Below are 15,588 nucleotides of genomic sequence, written 5' to 3' on the forward strand. Positions count from 1 at the left end.
AACGTAGAAGGAAATGATCTGAATGCCTATGGATCAATGTCTTAAAGAAAGCACAAAATGGCATATTAGTTTATGTCTGCTACAAATCACCAAATCATATTTGGGAATAGAATGCCTGGCTCCTTATGCAACTAACTATAATATGACGCAGAAAAAAATCTGTGTGATTATGGGGGACTTTTATTTGAGTGGCATAAGGCCTCATGGTGCCAGTAATAAAACATCCTTGGAATCTCTAATTATAAATCAAAAAATGCTGCATCCACCATGGGAGAATTCAATATTAGACCTTGTCTTGACAGATAAAGAGGAACTGATCACAGAAATAAAAATTAATGTTTGTTTAGGTACAAGTAATCATGACTTAATCACATTTATAATGTGCCAACAGAATAAAGTCCAGACCAGTAATACATATACTTGGTACTTTAAAAGGGCCCATTTCACAAAGCTAAAAACAATTATGAGCCAAATCAGCTGAAAGGAAGAATTTAATCAGAAAAATGTGAATGATAATTGTGAATTGTATAAGAACACTTTATTAGAAGCCCAAAAAGCCACAAGCACAAAATCGAGGAAGAAGGCCACATTGGTTAAAAAATCAACCTGGTTTAGAGGGAAAGTGAAGGGAGCTATAAAATATATAACAAATGAAAGAAAAGGGAAGCTGATAGTAATGAACATAAATCGGAAGTTAGGAAATATAGAAAACTGGTAAGGGAAGCTAAGAGATACAAAGAGAAATCTATGAACAACAGAGTTAAGAACAATAAGGAGTTTTTAAAAGTATATCAGGAACAAAAAGAATCCTGACAATAGTATTGGTCCATTAGTAGATGGGGATGGTAAAATTATCAGTAATAATGCAGAAGAGTCAGAAGGATTCAATAAATATTTCTGTTCTGTATTTGGGGAAAAAACAGATGATGTAGTCAAATCGTATGATAACATTCTTTCCTTTCTACTAGCATCTCGGGAGGATGTTAAACAGCAGCTAATAAAGTTAGATATTTTAACATCAGCAAGTCCGGATAACTTGTATCCAAGAGTTTTAAAGAGCCCGCTGAGGAGCTTTATGGCCATTAAGGTAGATTTTAATTAAGTCTTGGAACACTGGGGAAGTTCCAGAAGACTGTAAGAAAGCTAATATTTAAAGAGAGAAAACAGGATGACCTGGGGAATTATAGGCCTGTCAGTCTGACATCGATCTGGGTAAGATAATGGAGCAACGAATATAGAACTTGATTAATAAAGAATTTAAGGAGAGTAATATAATAGATATGGATTTATGGAAAACAGATCCTGTAACTAACTTGTTATCTTTTTTTAATGAGATTACATGTTTGGTTGATAAAGGTAATAGTGTTGCTGTAATATACTTTGACTTCAGTAAGGCATTTGGGTTGGCACCACACAACATTTTGATTAAAAAAACTAGAACAATATATAATTAATATGGCACACATTAAATGGATTAAAAGCTGGCTAACTGATAGGTCTCAAAACGTAATTCTAAATGAGGAATCATCATCAGATGTATATTTTTCTAATGGGATCCCACAGGGATTGGTTCTTCGCCCTACACTACTTAACATTTTTATCAAGAACCCGGAAGAAAACATAAAATCATCACCGACAAAGTTTGCAGATGACACAAAAATTGGGGGAGTAGTAAATAAGGAAGAGGACCAGTCATTGATTCAGAATGATCTGGATCTCTTAATAAACTGAGCACAAGAAAACAATATGCATATTAATATGCCAAAATGTAAATGTAAACCTCTAGAAACAAAGAATGTAGGCCATACTTAAACAGCAGGGGACTCTATCCTGGGAAGCTGTGACTCTGGAAAAAGATTTGGGGGTCATGGTCAATAATCAGGTGAACATAAGCTCCTAGGGCAATGCTGTGACCAAAATGGCTAATGCAGTCCTTGCATGTATAAGCAAGGGAATCTTGAGTATGAGTAGAGAGGTTATTTTACCTCTGTAGTTGGCACTGATGTGAGTGCTGCTGGAATACTGTGTCCAGTTCTGTCATCCACAAGTCAAGGCGTTGTTGATAAACTGCAGCAGGTTCAAAGAAGAGCTATAAGAATGATTAAAGGATTAGAAAACATGCTTTACAAAGAGAAGGTTTAGGAGTGATTTTATTACAGTCCGAGTACCCTCATGGGGCACAAATATTGAATAACGAGCTCTTCAATCTAGCAGAGAAAGGTGTAATACAGTCCAATAGTTGGAAGTTGAAGTTAGACAAATTGAGACCAGAAATAAGGTGTAAATTTTTAGCAGTGAAGGTTATTAGCCATTGGAACAATTTACCAAAGGTCAAGGTGGATTCTTCATCATGTGCAGTTTTTAAATCAAGACTTGATTTTTCCTAAACGATATACTCTAGGAATTTTTTCAGGCAAATTCTATGGCATGTTTTATATAGGAAGTCAGATTAGATTATCACAATAGTTCCTTCTGGCCTGGAATCTATTAATAATACAAGAACAAAAGGCAAATTCAGTGAAAAGTTGCAAATTCAAAAGTAATAAAATGAAACACTTTTTCACACATGCACAATTAGCCTGTGGAACTCATTGTCACAGTGTATCTTTGGGTTCAAGATTTTAGGATTCAAAATTGTTTAGACATATATATGACTAGCAAGAACCTCCAGAGTAAATATTAAAAAAAAATCATTAATTTCAGGAGGGATATAAAACCTCATATAACAGAGCTTAAACCAACCTCTAACTATTGGGGAGTAGAAGGAAACTTTTAGGAGGTATTTTACCCCATAAGTCCCTGCTGTGGACTTCTTGCTCTTGTTCTGAAATATCTAGTGCTAGAAATTGTCAAAGACAGGATATTAGACTTGATGGACGACTGATCTGATCCAATATGGCAATTGCTATGTTCTCAAAAATCAGTGTCGGAATACATATGCATGTAACCATGGCAAACAATGTGCTAACACAGGATTAAACTTGTAATGTGGATGAAACTTTAATACAAAAAGAGCAAGCATAGATAGAATGTAGTTTAAGTGCAAAAAGAAATCTACTATTCCTTGGGTAGGAGAATATAGGGCCCAAATGCACAGTCACTTTTTCAACAAGTGAGACATTATTTTTGTACTCTAAACCACAAATGTTCTTCCAATTACGAAGAAATACCATAGGCTTTATAATTATTACGCCACAGGTTCCTTAGTACCGCATCAGTTATGTCTTATTTAAAAAAATACTTTCAAAATGTTATAAGTATAACTTGTACACAAAGCCTTTACTAGAAACTCTTCCATCTTTTAAATGCAATTTCTTAAAATAAAATAAATGCCTGGCTACATTTTAATTTTAGCAGCATATTCCTGAGTATAGGACCATCCCTGTAGTCCTTATTCAGACTCATTTCCAAATGGCTTCTAGATCAATTCCTATATAATTAAAGATCTGAACTGGTAAATTATAAACTATTTTTCATGTTGGTCTTGACCTTAAATACACAGTATGAAACAAAACAGCAAAACGTAAACACTAAGAATAATCAGACTTTGCCAGTGACTAAACTTTACTTCTTGATGTTTACCCATATGTTTTTTAGTTAAAAATGATATAATCTCACTAAAGCAAAGTATTTATAATATATATAAGGAAGGATGTTGCAGTGATTAGGGTGTTAGCCTACAACCTGGGACACCCAAGATCAGTTCCCTGCTGTGCCACAGATGTCCTGTGCGATCTTAGGCTCTCATTTAGTCTCTCTGTGCCTCAGTTCCCCTTCTGTAAATAGGGATAATAGTACTTCCCTACCTCACAAAAATGTTGTGAGGATAAAGATGTTAAAAGTTCTCAGATACTACCATAACGAGGGCCAGAGATATATTTGGGATATACGGGCCAAAAATAGCTAAAATTATGATTTTGGTGAGTCTTGTTTGAAGATAGGTTTAACAAGCCTTAATGACCTCTCACACTTGCTGGGAATTTATCTTTTAGAATGGTGAGCTCTGAAGATGCACAAATTTTTTGGTATAATTAATGAAGACTGAAAAATGGATTATTACTCTTGAAAAATAAACCATCACTGGTCTAAATATCAATTCTTAAAACCAGGAAAAACAACAACTATTATCCATGAATGTTTAGCCACTTATTCCTTTAATAATTTGAGATGGATCTTCCCATACAAAACAAGAAGTTATAGCAGATGTTGCAAACAGAATTTTATAATCACTCACTTGTTACAGTGCTCTGTGATGACAAGCACACTATAAATGGGACTTGTAAAACATAAATACCATTTTTGCTCCTTTCCATATGCTTTGCTATACCAATTTGATCTTGCAAAGTGCTTAGTACTCCAACCTTGATCTAGCAAAGCACTTAAGCATCTGCCTAATTTTAAGCAAATGAGTGATCTCACTGACTTTAATAAAGTCAATGGGCCCAGTCACATGCATAAAGTTAAGCCTTATGAAAGTGTTAATGGGATCATAGGCTTAGTAATCAGTGATATAGGCAACATTAAAGGCCTTCACAAGCACAGACACATCAGAATTAGCAGAGACTCCATGAGATACAATGAAAGCAAATCACCCCACAGAAAACTCTGTCAGAACAACATGGCCCAAAAGGCTCCTCACAAAGGCACTGAGGCTCCCAATTAGGAACAATACACTTAGGGACATGCTTCACTTTAAGCATGTAAACAGTCCCATTGAAGTCAAAGCTCTTAGAAAAATATGCCTTGATTTAGTTGGTCTTATTAGTCTACATTGAAAATGAATAGGAGACTCCTGAGTGCACACAAGCTCCTTCTACAATAGTTCAGAAGACAGTCATTGTGTCTTTATAAACAATATTTTTCTTACATAGGTCCAATCTACGGTATACTGGACAAGACAAACATGTTAGCACCCTTCTCGTGAACCATGTTTAAATATGGCTCTTGTTAGACAGAGCAACATGGTTTCCATGCCCACTACAGAAGGGGCCTTAGTGTTGACCTCTTGTGTCTAGATCAGTGGTTTTCAACCATTTTTTATTTACGGGCCCCTAAAAAATTTCAAATGGAGGCATGGGACCACTTTGGAAATCTTAGACATAGTCTGCAGACCCCAGGTTGAAAACCACTGGATGAAACTGTGAATTACATTGCTTTTATTTCTTTCGAACAAGGTTATTTTCAGTTAGAAAACAATTTGTTTTCATAAGGTAATTTTGTGTGGTCAATATTTTCAGTTATGGCTACTTGAAAATAAATTCTTTTAAAAAAGGGTATGTGCTTCAAATTTTAGCTACATCTATTGCCTTAAGAATAGTTCTTGAAAGTTTAACATGTTAAGAACATTCTGGAATATCGTATTAATGTTAAAAGTCCAGTTCTTATGCTGAAGATGTAGTTTATGCTGTTTATAATTTTGCTAACTAGTGTAAATCTCTTGTTCAGATTTACAATATGAATTATTGCCCTTTCTCTTCAATGGACAACAACTCAAACTAAACCACCACATTTACTTTAAGTAAAATGAAGCACTGTGAAATACCTGCTTGATTCTCAGGCAACTACCCCTTTATCGTGCTCTGTATCTGTCCACTCCATAGCATGCCTAGGAAGGGGAATGGGATAGTCCACTACTCACAATTTTCTTCCCCTCAATTGTAACATAAAACATAATACATTATTCATTCCAAGCAAGGGTTTACAAATCAGTACAGAAAATAAATTGATTTAAAAGTGCTATATCAAGCAAAATTATGTTTATCCCTAGTTTCAAATGACAGCACAAGCACAGTAAATGTGTTTGTGGTTATTTATGCCAAAGACCTGCACTTGGACTTCTGATGAGTACGACTAACTACCATTCTCTATTTATTATTCATTTCCTCCTCATCTTTTTCTTTTAAGTCATCTTAACAAATATAGTTGGATACTTGAATGTGTCTAGAATCAAAACAACTTGAATGTGTCTGCTCAAAAACAATTGCTCATTCACCTTCAGATGAATCTGTTCCAAACAAAGGTTGTGTCTACACTGGCAACTTTCTGTGCAGTAAAATAGCTTTCCGTGGTGTAACTCCTGAGGTGTACACACTGCCAAGACTCTTAGTGCACAGAAACTGTGCAGTTGCAGCGCTGTAAAAAAAACAACACCCCAACGAGAGGTGTACAGCTGTCTGAGCCAGGGCTACAGTGCCGCAGTGCCAGTGTAGACACTCTGGTCGATTACAGTGCTGTGATTGGCCTCTGGGAAGTGTTCACAATGCCTGTTCTCGCCTCTCTGGTTATCGGTTTGAACTCGACTGCCCTGCCCTCAGGTGAGCAACCGTGAACCCCACCCCTTAGAGTCCCCTTCCTGCTTGCTCGGTGACGTGTGCAGTGGCCTCAGCGCATGTTTCCAGGTGAGCATGCCTGCTCCATCCACCGACCGATCCCCCACTTGGAGCAATGCTGAGCTGCTGGTCCTCATCAGCATTTGAGGAGAGGAGGCTGTCCAATCCCAAATGCACTCCAGCCACAGGAATTATGATGCCTACGGACAAATTTCATGATGCATGACAGAAAGGGGCCATGACCGGGACACACTGCAGTGCAGGGTCAAAGGGAAGGAGCGGCAGAATGCCTACCACAAGGTGCGGGAGGCAAACCGTCGCTCCGGTGCTGCGCCCATGAGCTGCCAGTTCTACAAAGAGCTGGATGCAATACTCAGCGGCGACCCCACCTCCACTGTGAAGGCCCCTGTGGATACTTTGGTGGCTTGCATGCGAGTCGAGAGTGGACCGAGCCAGGAGGAGGAAATCTTGGACGATGATGTGGAGGGGGGAAAGGGGACCCAGAGGCAGAGGACAACTCTGAGGTCAGAGATGCATGCAGCCAGGAGCTCTTCTCTACCCTGGAGGAGGTTAGCCAGTCACAACTGTCCGAGTTTGGCAAAGCGCAAACAGGAGAGGAGGCCCCTGGTAAGTGGCTTTGATTTTGAGAATCGCTGAAGCGAGTTGTTTGGGGGCAGGAGGGTTGCAGAAAGCAGGCTTGTGTCTGTATGATGCGCGTACCACCACATGCCTAGTCTGAGTGGTGGAAAAGGGTGTTGATCGACTCCCTCACTTCACAGGAATCTGCCTCAGAGATCGCCAAGAAACTCTCATGGAGTTACTGGGCAATCCGCTGCCACAGGTTCTTTGTCGGAGCTGCTTTGTTTCTTGGCTCATTAAGGATAACTTTCCTGCGCCACTCTGCTGTCATGGAGGGAAGAGACCATTGCTGCACACAAGTGAGCCACATAAGGGCCAGGGCGGAAGCCGCAGTCTTGGAGAAGACCCTCCCTTGATTCCCTGCTCACCCTCAGCAGTGAGATATCTTCCATAATTAACACAGCCTGTGGAAAATGTGGAACAGTAATGATTATAAGCCCCCACCCCGCCCCTTATAGTGCTGGCTCTCCCCAAGAGTCACGTGCCCAGTGTACAGTACAGTCCTGGAACACTGATGTCCTCTTCCCCTGTGGTTCCGCACCATTTTGGGGGTCTTGTGGCTCATGCATGCTATAGTGGCTGTGTTTTAAATCACTGAATCAGTGGTCTCTGTGTTGCAAACAATAATGCTTCTGTAAAATGCTGCATTTTGGCTTCATAGAGATGAGCTTGGGAACCCAGCCTCCCTCTTTGTTATTGCCGGCTGAACAGCTGCGCAGAATTAGAAAGCAGCCACGAAGAACTAAAGAGGACTTTCTGCGTGATGTCACGATGCACTCCGCGGCCAAAAAACAAGAATTGAAGGAGTGGCAGGATAGCTAGGAGAGGGACCAAAAGGAGAATGCGGCACATAAGAACAAAGCCACGGAGCAGCTCTTAAAAGTTATAGAGTGCCAATCGGACACGCACCAGGTGCTACTAGCATTACAAACCGAGCCACTCCGTGCCTGCTCTCCCCTGCAGCTGCTATCACAACACTTTCCCACGCACCCCCCCAGACTCTGCCAACACACTCTTATCAACCTCCTGGCTCCAGTCTGTACCTGCTGCATTCCACTTCTGCCCCATCACAGTCCAGCCCTGTGGACTCCTAGTACCCACTGCATTCAACACCTGTCCCTCTGCAGTTTACACCTGCTGAAGTACAGTACCTGTTACACTGTACTCCAAAGGACAAGGTTGCATATGATACCTGGACATACACAAATCTTTAACCGTCCTGGGACCCCACCTCCTCTTGGGACCCTCCCTTCCCCAAATCCCCCACAGTGCGGATGTGTTTTTTTGTTTGTCTCTCTCCTCCAGTTGTTTTTTAATAAAAGAATTGTTTTGTTCTGAAAACAATCTTTATTCCATTAATTGAAAGCAAACAGAGCCCTGCAAAGCAACAGGCAATTTTCTTAAACAGTCACAGTACATCGTCTGCACCAATCACGATCACCTCTTAGAATTATAAGCACTGCAGTCCCGAGCATAGCAACAAATATTAGTGGATTTCAGCTTCAAATTGCTGCCTCGAGGTATCCCTGATCTTTATGGCCCTGCGCTGCACCCCTCTAATAGCCTTGGTCTCTGGCTGTTCAAATTCAGCCTCCAGGCGCTGAGCCTTAGCAGTCCAGCCCTGCGTGAAACTTTCACCCTTCCCTTCACAAATATTATGAAGCGTACAGCACATGACTATAAGCATAGGAATATTGTCAATGGCCAGGTCCAGTTTCCCATATAGGCAGAGCCAGTGAGCCTTTAAATGGCCAAAGGCACACTCAACACTCATTCTGCGCTTACTCAGCCTGTTGTTGAACCACTCTTTGCTGCTGTAAAGGTGCCCCGTGTACGGCTTCCTAAGCCATGGCATTAAGGGGAAGGAAGGGTCTCCCAGGATCACAATGGGCATTTCAAGTTCCCCTATGATGATCTCCTGGTCCCTGCTCGCAGCTTCCTGAACAGACCAGTGTTCCGAAAGATGCGTGCGTCATGCACCTTTTCAGAGCAGCCTGCATTAATGTACGTGAAATGCCCAGGGTTATCCACAGGTGCCTGGAGAACCATAGAGAAATACCTCTTCTGATTAATGTACTCAGTGGCTAGGTGGTCTAGTGCCAGAATTGGAATATGCATGCCATCTATCGCCTCTCCGCAGATAGGGAAGCCCATTTGTGCATATTCATGGAGTATAACTATTCATCCGAAAGGTCTCCAGCTTCCACAGTGCAATCGCCATGCGCATTTCCAACAACACGGCAGCTCTCATTCTCGTGTCCTTGCACCGCAGGGCTGGGGCGAGCTCATCACACAGTCCCATGAATGTGGCTTTCCTCATCCGAAAGGTCTCCAGCAACTGCTCGTCATCGCAGAAGTGCATGACGATGTGATCCCACCACCCAGTTCTTGTTTCCCGAGCTCAAAAGCGGTGTTCCACAGTGCTCAGCACCCCCGTGAATGCCACAAGCAATCTCACGTTGTAGCTACTACACGTGGTAAGATCAACGTCAAACTCCTCTTGCCTTTGTAGTTTAAGGAACAACTCCACTGCCACTCGTGAAGTGTTAGTGAGAGCGAGCAGCATATTGGTCAACAGTGCGGGATCCAGTCCTGCAGACTGAAGAGGCAGAGCGTGCAGTACACAAACTGTTGAAAGATGTCACCAAATGCAGACAGAAGCAAAGGGGTTGCTGGGATGCAAAGCAATGCATCACGGGGCATTGGGACAGGACCCAGGATGCCCCGCGACCCACTCCACCTTCCCACAACTTTTAGCGGCAAAAGAGGAAGAGCTGCTCTGTGGAACAGCTGCCCAGAGTACACCACTCCGAATACTGCTGCAAGTGTGAACATGCTATTCTGCAGGGATCTGACAGTATGAACACACAACAATGGTTTCCCTTCAGCACTCTCTGAGTGGCGCTGTAACTCTGCCAGTGTAGACATACCCCACAAAAAAGTCATCACACCACCAAGTGCTATATTTGGCATGTTGACATCAATAGGGCCAAAGGACACAGAGCCCAACAAAGCAAAGTGCTGAGGACCCTCATTCAGACTGACTTCAGTGGATGTTGAGAGAGCGTAGTATTTCACGTGAGGTACTCTGCACATTTCAGGAAAGGACCCACAGCCCCAAAATGCTTGCCAAGTCTGAATTCTAAAATGTAAAGAGTTCCAAATCATTGTCTAGTCTCTAATTTTAAGTTGTTATTTCTGGAGAGCAGAGTGAATAGGGCCAGCAACGTGAAAAAAAATAGAATTATCAATAAGAAAAGAAAAGCAGTAGTACTTTCCTAGTGCTGGAGGAGACAATGTTTTTAAAATATAAACTATCCTGTAACATTCTCATTGGTTTTGCTATTTCCATTGTAAATTTTTTCTCATGAATCATACCATCTGAAAGTAATATGTCTTTTACTTAAAGCCAAGCAGTGAAATGTTGGGTCTAGTTAACAACTGGAGAGTATGGGTGCCTTAGGATGAGGAGTATGGTTACTTGGACAGTATTGCTGGTGCTTAGTTTGAGTTCTGCTCTCTCTGAGAAGTAGCAATCTCTCAACAAGATATTCCCTTTGATTTAAAGGTGAACTACAAAGCAACTGTTTTAAAATGGTTTAAGATCCCAAATTATTAACAGATTACAGGTCACAAATTGAAGATCCTACATGGTTCCTACAAGAGCTGGTATTTCAAATATTTAAATATGTGGAATATAATTTGGAAGGAAAGTGAAGGAGGCACTGACTTCAAATATTATGTTTTAAAAATCTAAGCAAATTTGAAATTTTAAGACTGAGCCTCATTCACCATTCTTTTACATTAGTTTAACATCAGCGACTCCACTGAAATTAATGGAATTGTAAAACTGAGAACAGGGTATGAATCAATCTCTGCATTTATTCTGTTCGGCAGGTTTGCCAATCCCAGACATTCACAAATTACAAGTCACCCGGCACTCATCCCCCCAAAAAATCACAAGACTGGCTAAGTAAACATGTTTTAAATAAAAGTAACATTATTTATTGCCTGCCTTTTGATTTTTTGTTTAAGCCACCTTTAGGGGAAAGCCACCAAATCCCAATTTGTGTGTAACTATCTCAGAGTCAACATTCAGACTTAAACACACACACAAAAGTGCAGCCTCCTTGTTCACTGATCACAGGGAACTCATCCTCTCCTGTCCCCGGGATATGAGCAGCCCCCTATCCTTCTCTCTCACCCTCCTCAGTTATACAGAAAAGAGAGCTGCTACATTCCCTCTCTTTGCATGCTCTCCCAGTCACTTATCCTAGTCTACAGTCACCTGACTGCCATATTTCTTTCCCTTTTCCCTGACAATCTCCTACGCATTCCATTTTTTTCTGCCAGGCCAGATTCCCCTGAATCACCTCTCAATCTGCCTTCTGCTTATCCAACATTCCTCCGACCCCTACCCAGTTCCCTAAAACATTCCCTCTCCCTCCTGCTGCCCAAAGTCCAACTTCTATCACCTGCACGTTTTCCCATCACATGGTGACCAAGGAGGAACTGACTTCCCCTAAGGTAGCCCAGCTTCAGCCCCATTAAAACAATAGATAGAACATATCTTATGTGTCAGATGGGATCACAATGGGGGCAGCTAGCCTATCCCATGACTTGTGGTGCTGTGGCTACACTGCTATTTTTAGCATATTAGCTTCATCAGAGCTAGCACAGGTATGTCTACTCAAGCTGGAAATTACACCTTACAGCTTCAGTGCAGACGGCGGTGGTGCTAGCCCACTGCAGGGCCCTAAGCAGGAATATTTTGGGGGCCCACCCCACACACAACACATAACAAAAGCGAATAGTGGGCCTCCTTAAGCTGCTTGGGGCCTTAAGAAACTGCTTAGTCTGTTTATTCCTAGTGCCGGCTTGAGTGTAGACATACCCAATGAGAGATAACATCCGTTTTTGCTGGGGGCAGTCATGCTTTTCATTTACAAAAGTTAAAGCAACATGGTGACTATTTTGGATGAAGGCTAAATTTCATAAGACTGAAAGCAGAAATCAGAAATTAAAAAATATCATTGAAGGGGCTTAATCTCCATCACCTGCTGGGCTAGTGAATGCACCTAATTAGTAATACTTTGCACCTGGTGAGGTGAGTAGCTAATTGACTCTTAGCCAGCAGAGGTGGAGCTAAGCCATAATAAGTAGACTGAAGGAGTCAGGGCTCTCTGGCTGAGGGTTAAGTTACACAGAGACAATAGAGGTGGTAGCAGCAGAGTTCCATTTGAACTTTTGGCTGGATTTGTTTGATACCCTGGAAAAGGTCTGAACTTAAGTGACTTGGCCAGAGGGCTGAGCAACAGAAGAGCTGGGGCCAGAAGTGCTGGGGCCAAAGATAGTGGTAACATCCCAACTGATGCAGGAGGGTGTTCTGAGAGTGAGTGAGCCCTGCCCCAACCATCAAACAAATATTGAGGATCATGATAAAACCAAGTAATTTGGCAGTGCTGGCTTAGTGCAAATCCTGGCATTGCCCCTTCTTCCCAACACGTGCAGAGGGAGGAGGCCTTAGATGCAGATGTGTCTGACTGCAGCAGAACCAGTGTGATTTTGCTGAGTGGGATTTTAGGGTTCTAGAAGCCAAGCTTCATGTGCTTAGACTTGACAAGAGGGACAACATTTGTTCCTTTTAAAATTCTAGAGTATCAAAACTTTTTGTAATTTATTTTTAATGCCAATATTGTTTTAAAAGAAATTCATAAGCAAAAAAACCAGTATTTCCAACCCCAAATGTATAAAAACCTGCCCCAAATTATTAAATTGGCTTAAACATCATGAGGGCTTTTTTAAACAATAAATTTTGTTCTTTTTTCTAGTTTATACAATCATCTTGGTGATTAAATGTGCATGCGACAACTACACATGAGAAAAATGTGGACACGCAAATACTATCCCCAGCTCTCCTTTGGACCAGTCTTTAAATCAAATTCACCACACGGTCAGAAAGCACATGAGCTAAAATATACTTAGTAAAATTTAGAACATTTTTTTATATATAATCTCAGAAGCCACACGGAGATACTAAACTCAGGTATTTCATGAATTTTCCACATTCTTGAATTTGTATTACTGAGAGTCAGGTCACAGGCTAAATAGAAAGCAACGTATACATTACTTAAAGACTCGAAATAAAAACATGCTGTATTGTTAGCGACTAGTTCAAATACAGTAAAAACCAGTGAAATATGGGAACTACACTTCTCATACTAAGACCTTTTCACTTTAGCCCTAATCTTGCCATGAGCTTTATACAGGGGTCCCCCAACCTGGATGTAACTTCAAGAGAGGGGATTTTAAATAGCACCATTCATCAGAGAATCTCAAAGTGTTTAATAGAAATGAAGGGAGACTGCCTACTTAAGCATCACGCTTCTGATTAAATCTCCTTACCTGATGTTAGAAGTAACATTTAATAAAAGCAAGCTTTTGTTTTGTGCATTTACTACCCTGTCATGTAGAGTTTCCTGTTTATGTTTTTTTTATACAGAAACGAGAGGAGAAAAACAGCTTATAACTGTGAAAGCACTGAGATTTGCCAGGTAATTTAAGAGCACTTGTTATACTTAACATTTTAACATTCACTTTCAAGTCGTTGTTGGCCCCTCACATAATGAAGTCTTAGGACGCAACCCTACACTGGCACCACATGGACGGACCATCTCTAAAGGCAACGTGGTTCCACGCAGACACAGGGATCGGCTGGCTCGGAGCCTTGGTCAAGGTCACCAGTCAGTCGGTCGGGATCAGACTCCTGATCTCCAAGAGCCCTGGGCTGGAGCCAACCTTCCCCTCGCGCTACAGGTGCCCCACGTCTCACGAGTCCTGGGTTCCCTCTGAGCCGGCAGGACACTGCGGCAGAGCAGCGTGCAGGGGACGAGAGAACAGCGCCTCCTTCGCCCCTCCGGACGCCCGGGGTCGGTGGGGGAACCGCCAGCTCAGGACACTGCGCCGTGACACGCACCCCTAAACCCTCCTGGTCGGGGGCGACATTGGCCCAGGGGTGTCAGGGAAAGACCCCCGTAATCTCATACCCGGGGTGGGGAGCCCCCTCGATTCCTGGGCGCCTGTTTCAGCCGGCGGAGCGGCTGGATAAGGGGTAAGACGCAGCCTCCCCCTCCATCCCTCGCTCGCTCGCTCGCTCCCTCACCTACCTGCCTGCCTGCCCCGCGGCTTCAGGATCTCCCCCTCCCCCACGCCAGAGCTACAACGCCTGCCAACAACGCTCCTTGCTATTGGCTGGCGGGGATCCCAAGCCGTCTCCCCATAGGTCGAAGCGGGCGGAGGGGGAAGGGGGCTCCTCTTTCCCGGCATCCCTTTTCTCCTGTCAACCGGGAGGAAGCTAAGATGGCGGCCTTGGCGACCGGCGGGTGGACGCCGAGTGACGGGGCTACCAGTTTCCAGCGGAAAGTTCCTGCTAGCAGCCGCCTGGCCGCTATCGCGGGCACCCGGCCCTCGGTGCGCCACGGGCAGCTGCTACTCTCCAGTGGGCTCCCCTCCCTGGATTGTGTGCTAGGTTGGTGCAGAGCCGGGACCCGGCCTCGCAGCGCAGGATACTGGCTGACTGTCCCCTATCCCCCACCTCCTTCTGCTGGCTGCCCCCTTCCTCCTATTCCTTGCCTGCTCCTCCTCCCTTCCTTAAACCTGCAGCTACCTCAGTGCTGCCTCCCGATTTGTGGTTGTGGGAGACGCTTTCTGCCAGTCCGACCCTCCCCAAAGCCACGACTTGGGGAAGGGGAGTGTGAGGCTCCTCACCTGACACTCATCCTCGAGGTTCCTTATTTTTGCGGGGTGTGGGGGAGATGCGCGGAAAGGTCCTTACAACCTACTTTGTGGGGTCAGACGAATGCACCGAGCCATTTTGGGCTTCGTATCCGTTTATACTTTTTTTTAATTTCCCCTGGAGTGGAAGGATTTGATGTGCCTGTTTTTTCCCAGTGAGACACTTGCTGTCTCACTCGTCATTTATTTCAAATCTTTATTCATTCAAATTGTCACAGAAGGGGGTGGCTTACTGGACTAAGCCTCAAATTATGAAATAGTGCCAAATACATCGCTAGTGTAGCTGCCTTCTGTTAGACTTTGGAAGCATTTTGGACATGGACATGAACTTGGAACTGTGGGTTTGAAGCCCAGGGTCGCAGCTCAGATCTTATCTAAATTAGGGACTTGCTCGATTTTCAGCCATTGATGGCTAGCCAGGGGTATAGCTGCAGTTCCGTAACATTGTAGAAAAGCACTGGGTAAGAACTAAGTATATTTAATGTATTTATTTGTGTAAATTAGTTAAACTGCTATACTGTGTGGTTTGCACCAGCACAATTTACACAGATTTCAAATGAGCAAGTTCCACCATTGAAAATAGTGGCTTTGCCTGTCTATGCTAGGTTAGGGGCTTGCCCTGGTGCAGCTATCCTAATGACTATCAATGGCTGTTTAGGTAGATCCTCAGTATAAAGTTTTTAAGTTTCAGGTGTCACAGGTATGACTCAGCCCTTTCATCCTTGGAGGCAGATATCTGTAGTGCTAGCATTTTGCTGTGTTTGGGCATCTACAGGTGAGATAATAAATGATAAGATGGTATTTGCTCTGTGGAAATGATTCTTCT

General features: G+C 42.9%; 2 protein-coding genes across 23 annotated transcripts in view; one reads left to right on the plus strand and one right to left on the minus strand.

Annotated features, from left to right (window-relative positions):
• IMMP1L (inner mitochondrial membrane peptidase subunit 1) overlaps positions 1 to 14,261 on the minus strand; it is a 77,395-nt gene extending 63,134 nt beyond the window's left edge. For 4 of the 17 annotated variants that reach the window (XR_006579209.1, XR_006579205.1, XR_006579198.1 and 1 more), the window contains exons 1-2: positions 14,131 to 14,182; positions 1,986 to 2,089 (exon numbers count right to left, since the gene is read on the minus strand). The gene's annotated coding sequence lies outside the window, so the exon portion shown is untranslated. Of the gene's footprint in view, positions 1 to 1,812; positions 1,847 to 1,985; positions 2,090 to 2,325; positions 2,731 to 13,551; positions 14,101 to 14,130 lie in introns of those variants that run through there. The other 13 variants (XR_006579201.1, XR_006579206.1, XR_006579202.1 and 10 more) reach the window with 10 other exon arrangements.
• A 28-nt stretch (positions 14,262 to 14,289) lies between these two features.
• Positions 14,290 to 15,588, plus strand: part of ELP4 (elongator acetyltransferase complex subunit 4) — a 293,928-nt gene continuing 292,629 nt past the window's right edge. For all 6 annotated transcript variants that reach the window (XM_045016036.1, XM_045016038.1, XM_045016037.1 and 3 more), the window contains exon 1: positions 14,290 to 14,496. In XM_045016036.1, coding sequence (XP_044871971.1) covers positions 14,328 to 14,496 — 169 coding nt within the window. In that variant the 5' untranslated portion in view covers positions 14,290 to 14,327. The remainder of the gene's footprint in view (positions 14,497 to 15,588) is intronic.

The sequence above is a fragment of the Mauremys mutica genome, chromosome 4 (assembly GCF_020497125.1).
Source record: "Mauremys mutica isolate MM-2020 ecotype Southern chromosome 4, ASM2049712v1, whole genome shotgun sequence".
Lineage (NCBI taxonomy): Eukaryota > Metazoa > Chordata > Testudines > Geoemydidae > Mauremys > Mauremys mutica.